The 18072-nt window shown below is 36.6% G+C and overlaps 1 protein-coding gene across 3 annotated transcripts in view; it reads right to left on the reverse strand.

Moving 5' to 3' along the window:
- The window catches only part of CWF19L2 (CWF19 like cell cycle control factor 2), an 85167-nt gene that overhangs the window by 24966 nt on the left and 42129 nt on the right, over positions 1 to 18072 (reverse strand). For all 3 annotated transcript variants that reach the window (XM_082333460.1, XM_082333461.1, XM_082333462.1), the window contains 2 exons: positions 4020 to 4145; positions 2619 to 2756 (listed from right to left, as the gene is read on the reverse strand). In XM_082333460.1, the coding sequence (XP_082189586.1) occupies positions 2619 to 2756; positions 4020 to 4145 (264 nt within the window). The remainder of the gene's footprint in view (positions 1 to 2618; positions 2757 to 4019; positions 4146 to 18072) is intronic.

Below are 18072 nucleotides of genomic sequence, written 5' to 3' on the forward strand. Positions count from 1 at the left end.
CTCATGCAAAAGAATCACTCTGACCTCATTTATGGAGGATATTAATGCAAACAGTTCATTAGTTCTTCTAGCATGCACTTATCTTTCCTAAATGCTCTAATTATACCTTGATCAGGTTTTTTCAACATCACATTCCTGCAGGATTCTTACTTCCAATGAGTTTAACTCCTAGTTTTATGCTTTTAGCAAACTCAAAATAACTACTTAAAGTCATTCCCTCAAGATAATTTTTCAATCTTTCTTATCAAAGTTTACTTCTAAGCCTGCTAGGCTCATGCTCTTTCCCATTCTCCTTACTTGGACATGACAAGTACTTTTTAAATAATGGCTGGGTTCTGGATTTGATTTTTCTTTTAACCTCTGGAAGCTCTTTATTCTTCTGTTCACCCACCCTTGGATTTATTTTTAAATAAAAGCAATTAAATAAAGTTTTATCCCATTTTGGGAGGGTGTTCACTCCCTTAGAATGTTTTCACCAGTGGCAGATGTGTGCAATTAGCACTGAGTACTAAAGAGCCCCTCATAACCTGCAAGCATTTTCTCTTTACATACTCATTTTAAATTCCCACTAAATAAGACTCCACATTTCTTCATCATTGCCTCTTTATGGAAGTTAAACACTATATTGCATTTTCCTCTACTATATGGATGCAGAAGTTCATTTGCCAACGTTCACCCTCATTTTTACAGAATCTTTATTTTTAAAACAGCTACATACCGAGCCAGGCCATTTCTGTACCTAAATGGATCACATGTCACCATTGCCCCCAAAATCCTTACGGTGTAAGTAACTAAAATCTTTGAGGAACTGGATGCAGGTACAAGAATCTAAACCAAAGATGTTATGCATACAGGATTTGGTTTTCTGTTTTCTTCAAATTCAATAATTATAGCTCATGCCTTTTAGCAATAGGTACAGATGATAGAATGGGAGATGAGGAGCCACAGAAAGGAAGAGGGGGTATTCAGTCTAATCCCCAATTAACATAACTATCCATAAACCAAAAGCAGAGAGAAATACCAGGTAAGGAGGTACCATAAAAACTTCCAAATTGCCAAAGGCCAGGAAAGTACATAAAGGCTGCATCATTGGAAATGTGACCTGTTCTTACACTCTTTCTCCTAAGCAGTCACTGTTGGACACACAATACTGGGCTGAGTGAAGCTCTCATATATGCTGCTCTTGCATTAAGTGTCTTAGTCCTCAAGAACTGGGAAAATTCACAGCATTTCAAAATTGAATAGAAAAAAGAACAGAACAAAATAAATTACAAAGAAAAATTATCAGTATTTTCCCTTTAAAGACTTACGAAACTAAATAATACAGAAATCTTTGATCTCCCTTCAAGTTTTCTAGTCTTCATTGCATTAATAATTACTTAATATAATGTCAAAAATACAAAAACTAAACCAAGGATAACTGAACATGCTCTAAGAGTCGAATGTTATTTCCAGTTTAAAGTGAAGAAACTTGGAATCAATAAATATATGAATACACAAGCAGCCAACAAGACATGTTTATTTAACTGGACCCCAAGGGCATAATTTTTTTGAGTACGCCAGTGGGAGAGAATGAGAACTTCTACCAGAAGCAGCTGAATGAGAAGATGCATAAACCACACTACTTTCTAAAGTTCTGATAATCTCTCCAGAAGAACTTCCTGCCAGATGGTTTATAGCATCAGGTTAAATATTTTCTACCGGGCATTATTACGGCTTTTCCAATTCTTTCAAGTGTCACCTGAAGAAAGAGAATTTTAAAAAGAAAACAAACAAAAAAAAACCCAACCGAAACCTACTTTCCAGGATCTTGTCTGCCTTCTAGATAAATGGAAAAACAAATTTGGTCTGTGATGATACTAATTCCATGCTAACAAGCTTTTCTAAAACCTGCACAGTGTTGCACAAAATACTGGAGCAGTAACCTAGTAAAATTTGAAGCATGCTAGAGAAACTGTATGTTGTAGCTATTGGAAGTTATCTCTGTCAAACACTTCCACATCAAGCACAGAAAGTATCCTTTATTATTCAGTTTGGATGACAGAAATTAATCATTCCATTTCCACTGCAGTATCTGTCTGCGAGCTGGCCGCTCTTTTAAGTGGAATCAGTCATGAAACCATAATGTATAAATCTGTGTGGACTGCAAGCATAAGTTATCTCATTATCCAGGACATCCTGGTGGAATTTCAGGTAGTTTGCTTCAAATCTCATTGATTCTTGTAACTTGTAGATGGAAGAGACATTCTAAACACTAAGAAAATGCTGCTTTTATTCGTCACTAATTTGGAGAAAACCTGCTTTGTTGGGCATAAGTAACCTATTAATGTACAACAGACTCTAAAAGTGTTCACCTCAAAAGCATCAAATTCTACAGGCAGAGGAACAGCACAATCACCTCTATGAAGGAACTGAACGCACCACATTTTCTGCATGCATGCAGGTTTCTATCATTTTGATAACATCTACCAGGATCATCTTACAACAGACTTTATTATTCAAGACAATCAGAATTCTCAACCAAAAGCAACATACCTAGAGCGCTGAGGCCTCATGTCCTCCCTGGTATTTGTAATAATAAAATGCTTAATTAAGAAGCCATACACATGACACCTTACCTTTGATGCCATACGCATGAACAGTGAGTTTTGATCCTCTGCTGTTCTCATCTTCTCATTTTTGACCAAATCCTGCAGGTTCATAGTATCATCATCCTGAAAATACCTTACTCTTTCTTTATCTACATGAGTAGGAACCTGGAAACAAACATATTGAAAATAAATATTAACCTAGTGAGAAAGATCAACTATAAAATTCAAATCCTAATAATTTCAACAAGTTTGAAGAATTATGAATCAAGCTAAGCACATCTGAAACAATTGGGCTTGTTGCTTCATTTGAAAAGAACATCTTCGCCTTTCTTCAATTGCATCAGTAGGTCTAAATAAAAATATAGCCTCTTCCCACAATTGGTATATCCTTTATATCCTTAAGCTATCAGAGCTACAACATTACCACTCAGGAAAGATGCACAGTAATTCACTGAAACAGTTAATCAGTTCACAAAATTGGAATATTCCAAAAAGTAATCTTCATTATTTACAGAAGCTTTTGAATTGTCAAGTCACAGACGCTACTGAAACACAGCAATCACAGACACTACTGAAAACTTGTATAAATGTGGTACCTCTGCTGGGAAATGTTGCCATCTTAGAGCGCACAAGAGAACAGAGTTTGTCCTTTAGGGCAGGACTAAACTAAATCCTGAAGGAGCATAGGGAATGGTCACTAACATAAAGCAGAGATGGCATTTTCCAAAATGGAAACAACAGGAAGATGACAACCAATTCCTCACCCTCTTGTGCCTTTCACTCCTCCATAGCAGTATTACAAACTGAGCTGTCTTACTAATCAAGAATATACTTGCTAGAAATATGAGGCATTGTCATCTCCTCTTACCCCAAGAGGATCAAAATATTAGTTTATTTACTGTTGCAAGCAAATATCCTAATAAAACACTGCTGCAGCCTCCAAGCTTCTCACTGTTCCCCAAAGCACTTTGTTACAAAGATTAGGTCATAATTTTTATTATCAGCAGTAGCAGTATTTTTGATCAGGAGAAAAGAAAAGGAAAATTAGCCCCTGAGGCCTGAGTATCTCAGTAAAGTCTTTCTTATTTTGGAAATATTCACCTCGGCTAATCTTCATTATTTACATAACTTTATGCAATATAAACTACTTGGCTGAGAGACTGTGATGATTTGAAAAACTTACTTTTCCTTGAATGTGCATTTAAATAAACCCTGAAGTGATCACTAGGGAAACGTAGTCTGAAAATAAACTCAATATATGCTTAATAAATATGTACTCTAACGCTTAGTTACAATCATCTTCTGAAAGGAACTTTTTAACTACCTATTGACATTCTGATCAGACACATATTAATTATGGCATCATGAAAGTAAAACTCCAAAATCATTTCAGAATTACACTTTAATACTCACATTTGTAAAACTTACCATCTGTCGCTTTCTCCGTCCTCCTTTTGGCTCCTGTGGTTCAGCTGGTGCGGTCACAGGCCATGCCCTTCCACTTTGATCTGTTCTGACAAGGACCACTTGTTCATCTTCTTGACGGCTTGAAGTCTGTGACAGGTTTTAAGATATATTTTAAAACGGGTGATACAGACAAAACCAAAAGAAACACCTACTTCACACTAAATAAATCTTTAAAATCCTAAAGATTAAATAACAGATTTTTTGTTTTGCGTGTTCATTATTATTCAAAGCAGACGGTATTACCTTACAAAAGGCATTATTTTCCACATTCAAAAAGAACAGAATATTAAAAATATAATCAGCTAGTTAAGTGCAGAGTTAACAAATCCTTTCCAAAAAGAACCAAGTTTGTATTCTTGGTTCTTTCTCATAAAGCATCATAAAGCATCATAAAGCAAAGAAGAAATACAACGCTTCTAAAGACCTAAATAGATAATATTGAATTAATATACACCACCACCATTATAACAGTGTATTCCTGAAAACCATCTGAAAAGCTGCAGCACATTACCAGCTCTGGGCTTTTTGTGAATTGGGGGTTTTGGAGTTTTTTTCATGTTTGTTTGGTGTATTTTTTTCCTTTCAAAACTTGGCTAACAAACTAGCCAAAACATTAGCTATTGCTTTTCAACACATTCCATTAGATCAGACTTTTCTTTCCTACACTGCACCTACCACCAGTACAGATCACTTTTATCACAATGTAATACTGAAAATTTTTTAATCTTGATTCTAGGATATGCAGAATAGGAGATAAAAACAGCTCAAGTATCTCTCTCTCTGTGGTGAAGAAGAAACAGATGAGTAGATTGTACATTGATTATTTAGGTCAAATTAAATTATACTGAGGTAGAAATGACAACATCTAAATCATCTGTTTGTGTGCTGAAATATATGGAAACAAAAACAAGCATTTACCTTATATATGCCAAATAAGTCATTTGCCTTTGGATGGCAAACACATTCAGTCTCACATAAACTACACTTGTAATTAATTACTGCTTCTACATACCAAAAGAAATTTGGGAATCATGAGGAAGATATATTCCAAACCTGACTAAACCAAGTTCTTGAGGTGCTGGAGATGTGAGATAAGAGGCAGACGCAGGAGTGGGCAACTAGGGAAGCTTTCACACACCTACCCTTGGTCCTCATGGTGGAACAGAACCACCAGTTCATCTGCTGGAAGAGGAACACAGTAGGGCACGCGCAATGCAGAGTTCAAATGCACTGAGGACAAGTACTGACACAAACGCCAAACAAACTGACTAGGAGTGTTGCTCTACTGAATTTTCTACTCATAAATTTAAAAAAAAAAGTCTAATCAGGAACATGGAAGTCAGAAGCTGCCTTGGCTGCAGCAATCGTGAGGTACTGGAGCTTAAGATTTTAAGGGAAGTGAGGAAAGCAAGTAACAGAACAAAGAAAAACCCTGCATTGCAGGAAAATAGACTTCAGTTTATTCAGGGATCTGCTTGGCTCATGGATCTCAAGGGAGATGGTCATGAACAACAAAGGTGCCCACGAGAGCTGGCTGATCTTCAAGGACAACCTCCACAGAGGATGAGAATGATCCATTTGATCGGCTATTTGGCTAAATGGGGAACTTCTAACAAAAATAAAAGGAAGCTTACAGAAGATGGAACCTGAGACAAATTACTCAGGAGAAACACAGAAGCACTTGCCAGGCATACAGGGACAGAATTGGGAAAACCACAGCTGAAGCTGAAACTAGCAAGAGATGCAAAGGACAAAAAGAAGGGATTCTATGAGCATACTGGATGTCCTCATGGAAGCCCCTTCCAAGCACAGCAGCAGCAAGGTGACTGGGAACAGCCAACATGGATTTGCAAATGGAAAATCATGCCTGACAAATCTGCCCTCTGCGGTGAGATGACTGGTTCAGTGCACAAGGAAAGTACCAGCGACTTGCTTATCTTGATGTTTGCAAGGTTTTCAATGCAGTCTCATAGTATTTTTATTGACAAACTGGAGGGATGTGCAGACTGCAAAACGGGTGGGAAATTGTCTGGATTACCAGGCTCAAAGAGTAGTTGTCAATACTTCAAAGTCTAACTGGCACTCCTCATAGTTTAACCAGGACATTGTTACAGATGCCATTCCTCGGGGGTTGATAGAGGGATCAACATAATTTAACTTCAACACCCTGGACAATGGAACAAAATGCGCTCTCGGCGAGTTTGCTGAGACACCAAATAGGTGGGATGGGGACATGGCTGATAGACTTGAGGGTCGCGTTGTCATTGAGAGGGAGCTCAACAAACTGAGATAACAGGCTGACAGAAACCTTAAACAAATGCTAAGTCTTGCACTTGGGGACAAATTCATGTGTTCGCAAAGGGTAAAGACAGACTAGGGGGCGCCTCTGTAGAAAAAAAACTTGCGATCCTTGGTTGACAGCAAGTCATAAAACGAGTTTGTGAGCCAGCTAATCACATCCTGAGCTGTGTTTTCCATCCTGTAGATTACACAAAGTAATGAGAATTCTAGAGGCCAAAATGCTACACCCTTAATCATGCACATGCAATTTATTACACCAACTTACTACCCAAAGAATTGCAAAGAAGTCATTTTCAAAAGATCCCATAAACTAGTAAGGTTACAGAGGAAAATGAGCAACTGAAACAAGCTTAAAGCATTCATTCTCCCAAAACTGCTCTAGCACTGGACAAAATACAGTAGAAAAACATTCTGAAATAACTCTTATTTTTTTAATGATATAAGTATGTAGCCTTGAAACATGGTTGAGTGAAATAATCAGTTTTGTCAAATACTAAAAAAATATATAAAGTTACCATTTCCCCCTCCACAAAACTAACCAGAAATTAATGTCTTGTAAATGTATTTTCAGATTAACATCTTTTGTATTATCAGCTAGAAGTTTTTCAGCAATTTTCTACTCTATATTTTAATATTTAACATTGTTACAGATACAAAACAGTCTTCAAGCAGACTTGCTGTGTTCTTTATATAGAACATAATACAATTGCTTATTTCCAATGGATGTAGGGCTTTGCAAGTCTCCACATTGCCTCTGCTTTCCTTGTAATCAACAGATATCAGCAAGAATTCTTTTATTCTTAGCAAAAACCAGTTTGCTTACTGTTATTATTGCAGTCAACAAGTTCTAACCTGTTCTCTTTAATGAGACAGAGCTAAGCACACATCTTAACAGCTATTTCACAATTACTATTCCTTGACAAAGCATGGAGACCTTTTTATGACCTATGATCCAAAAAAAAAAAATGACTATGTATTTTCTTTTTTCTTTAATATGCTTATTATAACTGGTGTAAGAGTTCAAAACTTCTAAACAGGAGCTACTTGATCTAGAAAAAGTGCAATCAGTCAACTGAATCCTTTGTCTGACACACATACATCTTTTATTTAAACTGAATAAAGACCAATAGGAAACCAAAAGATAAACAGTGTCATTTTCCTTTCATTATTTCTATCAGCATTCTGAACACAATTTTATTTTGCAATACTGGATTTCACAAAGCACTGTGTCCCAGGACCCAAACTAATACAAGACCCAGAACTAGTCCTCTGGTTTGAGTTTTTTACTTTCATTTCAAACTTGAAAGGCAGATCACTACTGAAGAGGTATCATAAGATCCATCTCACAACTTAAACAGGGATGCTCTCAAAAAAAAGTGCATGTCCACTCTGCATTATGCTCCTAATCTCTACTTCAGTTGAAGGGGGAAAAAGAAAAAAAACATCAACAAAAAACCCTATTAGCTATGACTGACAGTTCTTCCAAGATTATTTTACAAAGAGGAAAAACGTAACAGCTATGAACACATTAACTGCTGGATATCAGAAAAAAAGAAGTTCACAGAGTGGTCCTTACCATTAGACATAGATACTTTCATAGATAGAAGGTTAATATAAAAAATACTGGTAATGTTGATTTTTCTTTATCAGAACCCAAGAAGCAAGCTGGCAATTGCCTGGCTTCAGTTTAATCTGTCAGCCAGTGACAGGTGAATGGATAGTAAAATCACTATGAGTTGTACGAGCACAGAGTAGCTCCCTCAGTTTCCTTGTACAATAGGAACATTTTGCCAAATAGTGTAAATCCTTATTATATTGGGCATCTTCAGAACTGTAAGACCAGAAGCAAACACCTGCCTCAAGGAACTACCTACAAGTGAGGTCATCTTAGTTTGGACAAAAGAGTGTAATCCCTGAACTTCTAGTCTACCCTTCAGCACTTAACATCTTATGGGCACCTAAGTTTTTCTCAGTGGAGTTCTAGAGTCATATTGGGTTATGCTTCTGAGCATTTACAAAACTGCTCCCATTTTGCCAGAGATGGATGGCTTAACATCTATTCCATATCCAAACTCAATCAGAACGCCTGGACTAAGCACCCTTATCCCTGAGTTTCACCCCTGGTTGATTTAGTTCTGATCCAGTGCTCATTAACACTCGAGTTCATTACAAAAGGCTGCAGCCACAGATTTAATTCAGAAAAATATACCCTTTTGTAAAAATATTCTGGAGGAATATCATTCATTCATCTAAACTTCAATGCAGCTCAGGAAGATTACAGATCTATCTCGCATGACTTCTCTACCCACCGAGCAGAGAGAGGAGGAGGAGGCCTGGAATACCTGCACAGCAGGAGTGAAGAATAGACATGGAGGACTCGTTAAGCTAGACAGAATTTATCAGCACGTATGAAAATGGAGCACTATCATACAGTTCAGTGATGAAGGCACTCCCATGGATTCCGGTCCTTCAGACAAAATACCAGGGAGTAGAATGAATATATCCATTTCCTGGATGACTGCTTAAATACTTCATTACACCTCAGCTCTTGCAAACTCCATTTGTAGGTACTTACAGTTGCAGCTTACACTGTTGTTGCCAGCTGCCTACAAGCAAAGCATGGGAGTGCTAAGTGCTGTTCCATACCACTCCCTTTGTGTGCCCAGCCCCCAGTCTTCCCATACCTTCACATGTTCCCACCAACTACCTTCTCGTTTGGAATGGAAGTTACTACCTTTTCAGCTGATGAACGTCTGTTCAGATGATGGACGTCCCATCAAGAGCCAGGTCAGCTCAGCTCCCTCCAAAACAGGAACAATACTACATCCCCACTTCACAGAGGTATTCTCAGACTTAAATAAAGACAGACGTGTGTACACACACACACACACACACAAAATTTTTTAAAAAAGGCAGAAATTCTTCACCAGAAAAATAAGTATTGAACTTTCTGGAAAGATTAAGAATAATAATTAAAAAAAAAAAAATTAAAAAGCCTGAGAGCTTCTTGATTACACTACAAAGTTGTTTAGATAAATCGGTTGATTAAATTAGAGCAAATAATGGGGACATTGCTAAATCTGGTGATTTCATCCATTTAGGACAGCCTTTGTCAAATTTTATAAATGACTTTATTAATTTCAATTTAAAGCTATTTTCCAACAAACAACTGATGGCTGTTTTATATCTGCCATCCTTGCCTAATGAAGGCTTGTCCCAGAAACCCCAATAAAGTCTGCAAATTCTGAAGATACTGAAGTATGCTAGCTTCAACAACTTAAATTATATTTTTCCAAGAAAAGTCACATGAAGGTAGAAGTTACGGACTAAAAAGCTGTCTAGGTAAGCCAAACTTCTCTCTTCTGTATCACCAAAGGCAAATCTCATTTTGCAAAGCAAACCAAGATGTCCAACACTGGTCTGGCTCCAATAACAATAATGATATTTTCAGATAATACACATATAACCCTACTTATTTCCAGCATCAGCCAGATACCTGCCTCAGCTGTTACCTTTTCACAAGATAAGGTGTATTCTCTCTGTTGGGAGGGAGAGAAGAGGTGATTCATTGCCACAGGATAAAAAGTGCATAAGCCTCCACCCCACACTTGCCATGGGGTGAAGGTCAAACCTGGCTAGACACAGAGACCACCAGAGGCAGGGGGGGATGACGATACCGTGTTTTCATGTCATCACTATGCTGTTCAGACGGTGTGAGACCGAGCTATCGCTACAGCATTAAAAGCACTATTAATTTGAAAACATAACAACAACAACAAAAAAACCCAATCAGCATTAGATGAGCAAAGACAAAGGACAACAGGGTTGACAAAGAATACAACATGCAGGAAAAGCAGCATCAGGATGTACACCACATTTTTAAATGGGATATAAATGCAAATGGAGTATTCTGGATATAATAATGAAGAGGTAACCTATGCAAGTTGCTAGGGCACTGGTCATTTCCTTCTGCGTATGAAAACAAAAAAGGTGGACATTTGTGAATATTGTAATGCTTAAACAACCTATGACTTAACAAGGCTCAGTACTGTAGCAGACAGTAGAAACAATTTTAACAGTTGAAGGAGCTGGGGAAAAAGAAAAGTCAAAGAAAAAGCAAAGTTTTAAAAACCAGAGGGGCTGGAACATTTCTAAGCAGCACGTCACTTGATAACAAGAAACTTGCCCATCTGCAACATTTGGTTGAAATAAGCACAAAATTTTGTTTGAAATGGTGGAAAAGACAAATACAGTCACAGGCTAAATATTTTGGACTGAACACAAGATAATCATGTAGAGGAAAACCATAAAAAGAGCATTATGAAAAGGTAGAAAGGAAATAGGGAATAATTTTAAAAATTTATACACAGCAGACAGGCAAAGCAAAGATGAAGTTAACAACAACAGAACATATCATAGGAAACATGACAAATGCCCTAGTTCTTTAAAGACTTGGATAACTCTACAAGTTTGGAAGCTGAAGACATAACCACAGATGTTGCAGTGAAAACTCAAAAATCCAGGGCATTGCTAATTAGTCTGAAATGAAACAGACCTTTGTAGAGGAAAAAAACCCACCTTATCCCAAACCTACCAAACCTACGTGGCCAAGCCGGGATACGACAGCTCTCCCAGGAGGACTAGTCGAAGCAACACGCAGAAGGGGCAGCAAGTACAGGAGTTGAATGAGTAGAAGGACGTGCCTGACTGGGGATTTCACACAACCAGGACCCTTCAGAAATGGTTACTTGTTAGATTATTCACTGAAAACTGTGAAGGGGCCTGGTGCCCCTATGGAGTCTGCAAAAAGATGCTGACTTCAGGTGAATCAGGTCCCTCCTTCCCCACATTTTTGTGTTGCTGAGACAAGAAAAGGGATGGAAATTTTCCACAAGGAATGGCTGCATCTTTTCCATTTCTGGTCTCTAAAATTTCACCTCATTGTATACACGACTTTTCAAAAAGACAAATCACTAAAGACAATAGACATTACAACAGCAATGCTGTTTTGCTCAGCAACTGCACAGAATAGTAAACATCAGATTCTTATGTCAACTTACAAGCATCCAATTCCTTTTTAAAACATCCATTCCAAGATTTAAGTGTCTTCACTAAAATTTTTAAAACACCAACATTTCAAAAAGGATGCCCTTGTTGAGCAGCCTATTATTTTCCCAAAATGAATAGAATTCACAAGGTGTTCTACGTGTCAGAAAAACAGACTTCATGTGTCTTTGAAGACAGGCTCCAAAATGTTAGATCCTAACAACAGTTGCACTTTCTTTTTTCTTCTCGTTTCTGCATGCCATCACACTAACATACAAGCAGTAGAAGACTATCTTCTGGATCTGAACCATGGAATGAGTTAGGGCGGGGGTGGAACTTAGTGAAATAGAGCTGCCTCTGTACCCACTCAAATGCTTCCCCTTTCTCTTAATGCATCTGATAATCAAATTCTTCACTAAGTTTCCATACTCAGGTGGGTCAACTGTTTCGCTTCAAATATTACACTCCCCGTAGGCTGCTACCAAACTTTAAAACATCTGGCTGAAGATCAAGCAAAAATCCAATACAGTAATCAAACACCTAAAACTTTTTTTTTTTTTTTTTTTTTTTTTTTTTTTTTTTTTTTGCAAAAGCCTTTTATAGACTGATAGAAGAAAAATGACCAAATCTGCCCATAAACAATGATTAACTTCTGACTTAGAAGTATGATTTCGGACATGCTTCTGGAATGTTTTTAAGTAAAAGTATCACGTTTGATACAGGCATCAATGGTTTATTTCCATGTTTAATGATCATCCACCTAGGTAGGCATATGTTTCTTTCCCACCTTTTTACTGTTTAAAGGTGCTCTAGTTCTGCCTCAAAAATCACTTCCTCAGCTTCCCGATAGATATCATCCTGTGAGGTCCTTCAAAGTTGTCTATTTATTCTAGCAATAAGCAATTCACAATTTAACATACCACTAGAACAACTCATTATTTTAGCATGATATAAAACTCAGTAGCTGCCACCAAATACTAAGCTGCTGCTAAGCTGCTATTAAGCTTCTGTTTTAGAAGTAGTCCTCTCTAGATATGAACTTTTCTCCAGGTGAATGCTCTGATCTTGGAGACACAGAATGGTTCGCAAACCAAGTAAACTTATGTTTTGTGGAAAAAACCAAGCATTATACTGGAGCATACACACAAGATGTATACCTGTATAAGCTGATTTCTGTGGATATACTTCCATTTTTCCACATGCAAGACTTCAGATGGCCTTACACCCTATTTGGGGCATTACGCTTCAAGAAAGATGCAAACTTAACCGGAGAGAAACTGGAAAAAAGCAAGAAGAATTACTAGAGGACAAGAAAAAGTTCTTTTTAAAAAAAACAGTTGGAAGAGAAGGAAGACAAAATTAGGGAACACATGCCGGTAGGTTGCAAAAACTCAAAGGGTTTTGGCAAACAGAGTATGTGATGAATAAGAGGAAAAACAAAAAGTATTAAATTGCAGAAGAAATGCAAGTTAGGTATTAGAAAGGTTCTTCTAACATTAAGGACTGTAGAACAACAGTACAGTTGCCTAAAAAGGATACATACTGAATTCTTTGAGTCCAAACCCTACAGCTGGCAGGTTTTAGGGTTTTTTGTGAGGGTTTGTTCCCCCCCCAGTTTTGAAAAATCCAGAGTCCTGGCACAAGGCATATGAGACTGACTATAACATATTTAGATTTAATATTCCAGAGAAAAGGAAAAGGCAAAAAATTTTATTAATATTTAGCTTTAGAAGACAAAGTGCAAAAAAGAAGTGGCCCATCAAAGAGAAATTAAAAGGAGCAGATAAAAGGATAAAATAATTATGGTCAGCATGAAGACTAATGTGAAGTCATGTTAGAGACTCAAAGTAAATGCATAGTATGAATAAAGATAAATCCAATGGATCAAATACGCCAGACATGATTATTCAGAAGATTAAAGATGTTATTAGAGGTAAAGACATCTTTCAGAAGTCAAAATCCTGTCTAAATAGAACTGAATTAAAAACATTGCATAAATATAGAAAGGTAATTGTATTAACATAAAAAGGCATGGTAAAAGTTGATTCTGAAGAGGATCTTACTAACAATAAATACCAAAGCTATTTCTAAACACATCAGAAGCAGAAAGCTTTCTAGCAGGAAAAAAAAAAGATGATCAAATCCTTATAGCAGTATCAGAAGATGACACTTGAATAATAAATTAATTATTTGCATTCCAAATATAAGATTTTCCTATTCCACAAAATTTTTTTTTTTAAAAAACAGAATAAACTTTAGGAATCATCTTTAAATTGAAATGTCAGTAAAAGGAGTTTTCAAGCAAGTTGCCATGAAGAGATGATTTTCACTAGAGGTCCCAAAAAGAATTCCAATACATAATGTCCACATCCTTCACCATGCATTACATCACTTAAACAGGCCTCAGTACAAAAATAATGGAGGGTGGCAAGTACAACATAAACCTTTGAAATGTGCCAAAGGCTTATTCTGGGAATTAGGGGGCGATGCATCGAGCACTTGTAACGGACAAATTCACACAAATATAATAAAGAACAGAATTCCTCTGTACTTGAACAAATGTGGCATACTGGGAAAGAGCCTTTGCAGGGAAAAGCCATGACTCACGGAAATATTATACTTTTCTGAAGTATTTAAAGGAGTGTCGATACTGGTCTAACTGAAAGAGTGTACTTAAAACTCATTTTTTCTGTTGATATTTTCTTTACGCATTTATAGGCTTGCACTCCTACGACTACATGACATAGTATACAGTAACACCTATGTGCCATTCAGCATCGCACAAGAATGGAGTAACTACTTTCCTTCCTACTAATAAACTGTGAAATCATCTAGGAGACCTTACAAATATTCCCAGGAACTGTTACCATCTTTCATAAAAGAGGCAATAATTATCTTTTTGTGCTTTATGTAGAGATTCACTTGAGTCCAGCTTTTTGCTTCTGTTTTAACTTGCTTTTAATATCTGGGGAGCGTATCATTTCTTCACACAGTGGCATGGCATTACAGAGTTTACTTGAATTAATGTTCTCAAGTTTCTGAATTAATGACTTCTCTTATTAAATAAATATTAAATATTAAACATATTAAGCTATATTATAAGCAGAAGTGTTGCTGATAATAATATAATAATTATTAATAATTATAATGAGATAAATATTATCTCTATTTATAGAAGTAGAATATAAGTTTAAAATATATATTAAAGTACTTTAAATATGATACATGTTTTTAAATGTTAAAATTGAAACCAGAGGAGAAGAGGCTCGGTCACCATCCCTGAATCTTGCAATGACTGCTACACAAACAGTACAATTTACAGTCTGAAAAGAACAATGATAGCATGTATTTACAGAATGAGAGGGGAATTTTTTGTTGCCATTAATTAAGGAACATGAATTTTTACGTCAGGCCAATTAAATATGCAAAGTACACAGTTGTTCTCACCAAACGTACAAACCACTATACAGCGATTAACACCCAACTGAACAAAACAAGACAAGTCTGGTTTTGAAAGATAAATGGTTTAAATTAGGCACATAAATAAATAAAACACACTTCTAAAAAAGATTTTTGAACTCCCCAGAGATGATGTCTGTTCCATAACCCAGCAGGAGGAAATGGAAAAGCTCGGCCACCAGGTGTGTGGCTTAATTTGAGGAACAGACACTGGAGTAGCTGAACAAAGAGAGGAAGCAGGCCAACATCTGAGATAGGATCTACTCAACTGGAAGTTATTTTCAACGCTAATAGCTAAAGAGAATAAAACATATTTTAACAGTGAGTAGTTGAGTCTCCATCCCTGGAGGTATTTAAAGGACAGGTAGACGTGGTGCTCGAGGACATGGTATAGTGATGGACTTGGCAGTGCTAGGTTAACGGTTGGACTCGATGATCCTAAGGGTCTTTTTCCAACCTTAACAACTCTATGATTCTATGATATTGTGGGATGTAGAGCTAGGAAAAACAAACTTTTTTTTTTTTAATTACTGAGCCAGCAAAAAGATGCATGCTGCATGACTTGAGAGATGTCTGCAAATGCTTACTGAGAACTACACTGAAGTAGTACAACCCAGTATAATGAAGGAATAACAAAGCTCAGCAACAGTCTTCAGCAAAGAACAAACTTCTACAACCAAACACTATGGACAAATTAGATGCTGAACTAAGCATACAACCTGTTTCCTTTCTCTTACAGTCTATGGCCAATGGAAATGCTTTAAATATTGCCTTATTCCTCTATTGGAAAAGTCTGTCCTTACACTGTAAGATCAAATAAGTGTCTAGAAGACAGAATCATAGAATCGTTTAGGTGGGAGAAGACGTTTAAGATCGTCAAGTCCAACCATTAAACATCTAGCACTTCGTAGCTTCCATCCACTGTTTCCTGCTCTTTTCAATTACTCTTTCTTCTCTCATTTCAGTTACCCTTTTCTTCAGTTCTCAGGTTGCATTTACACAGGACCACCACAGTTATCGGAAGGATGAGTCAATCCCATTTAGAAGGAGCAGCCTGCCTCCTGAAGTGCTGGCTGCTTGTAAGAGCACATCTCATCAGTGAGGAGTTCAGTGTAGTCACTACCTGGAGTCCCCACGTAACACAAGTTTCAAAGCATCTAAGCTACCCTTCAGGGCCTGCCATTTGTTGTAAATAATGGAACTGTCCACTTCAAGGTAATGCCTATAAAATCAGTAGGCAGATCATTCTCCATAGCAAGACCAAGGCTTGGATCTCACAGCAAGATGAAACTAAAATGGTCACGGGTCTGTAACAGTAGTCCAGTGTATAAAACTTGTCTCTTTGATTTGGGTTTCTTATAGTGGAAAAATTAAGGGATATAGCAGCGTGAGGAAGGGAAGCAAGAACAAACTTCAATCTAGGTTAAAAATTTAGTATTTCAAGAAAGACTCGGTAAACACAGTAATAAGTATCACTATTACAACTGCAAAAGGGATTAAGCTAATATAGAAATTAGATTAAAAAAAAAGCTTTTACAAGATCAAAAAGTTGGTCTGTCATAATCAGGACCTTGCACTTAACAGTGAGGAGAAGCACTAAAAAAATCTAATGCAGGCTGTAACACAGAAATGAGCTAGCCTACATAAGAGTATCTTCATCAGGTAGTGCTAAGCTTATGTATAAAACATAAGACAAAAAAAAGGCACCAAAAAAACCCATAGCTCCTATTTATAAATGAAAACATTCATTATTACAAAAGGATTAGATACTTGGATAACCACTAATTGTTTGGTCTCCTTTCGTTCCCCCAGTCAGCAAGTGACACAGGTTAATAACATGTTATGTAAAAACATAATTTCATCTTATTGATATAAGATTGATTGCCCTTTAAATTCAACAATTCTTTGTTCTTATATTATGAAAAAGGGTATTTTAGCTAAACTGTTTATTATGCAGAATAACTAACCTGACCTTCTTATTAATCTCCTCTTTACACCGAATGCCTCCAATCATCCCAGCATTCAAAAATCTATTCGCTCTCAGTACTTATTTTCTTAGAGATAGGGCTATCAGCATAATATCTCATGAGTAGAATGGACACGTACACAAACCTCAAATCAAATTCAGTAACAGCCGTACTGCCAGTCTGTGGAAGTAAGACTAGAACTAGTAATGTGTAATTTACAGCAGCTTGTAATGTGTCCAGCAATATGACTAGCAACAGGGGAAAACTGAAGTGATTAAGTCTAACTTAACAATAATACTGAATGTCAGCAAGCCACATAACCTTGCAAATACCACTTTAAAAAAAGGTCTGAAGATGCAGTTTGGTATTTTAAGTTGTTAGCTACACTTTGAAATGGTTAGTCAATTAACCATACCATCAGTGAGCCACTACAGATATAAGATGTAAGAAAATTTAAAAATGCAATGATTAGAAGGATTGCTTCTACAGCAAGCAATCAAATACAAAACATATATACTCAGACCATAAAAAAAGAAAGGTATTGCAGCATGTCCGCTCTTAATATGAAACAAGAATTTGTGGACTTATCAAAGACAAATGTAATACAAGAACGAGAAGGCAATAAGCAGAAATTCGGCATATGTAAATAAAAATAGCATTTACTTAAGTAAATACAAAAATTTAGTAACAAGTAAATATAAAAGTCCAGTAAAAATATTGCAAGAAGTTTCAAAAATGTTCAGGACTTAATAGTCACTATTTAGGAAAGATATTTACCCTAGCTCTGGTATATGAGGTATTTTCAGAGAGTGCAGTATCAGAAAAGGCAATTTTACAAACTGAAAGCAACAGATTAACCCAACCAAAAATAGTAATTCAGGCATATGAGGGAGCTTAATAATGTATTTTTATTAGAAAGAGAAGCAGTCCAATCTAAAAAATTATTATTAAAGGTGTATATGTAGAAAAGGGTCTTCAAAAAAAAAAAAAAAAAAAGGTAGAGGAAGAATGTGGACAATTAGATGTTGCAGAACAAAGATTCAACTCTGCATCCTTTTAAGCTTCTACTCATGAATATCTATACCCTTAAGTCATTATCACTGCTGTTACTTTGGGAGACATCAGAAGACAGCCAAAGACTTGAAAAAGCAATGAGCCTATAACATCATCTTACCTAGAAGCAATTCCTCTGGGCTCACAGGCAGAACAGAAAGGGAAAGCTGATATTGATATTGACATTG

This window comes from Platalea leucorodia (genome assembly GCF_965183815.1).
Source record: "Platalea leucorodia genome assembly, chromosome: 2".
NCBI lineage: Eukaryota > Metazoa > Chordata > Aves > Pelecaniformes > Threskiornithidae > Platalea > Platalea leucorodia.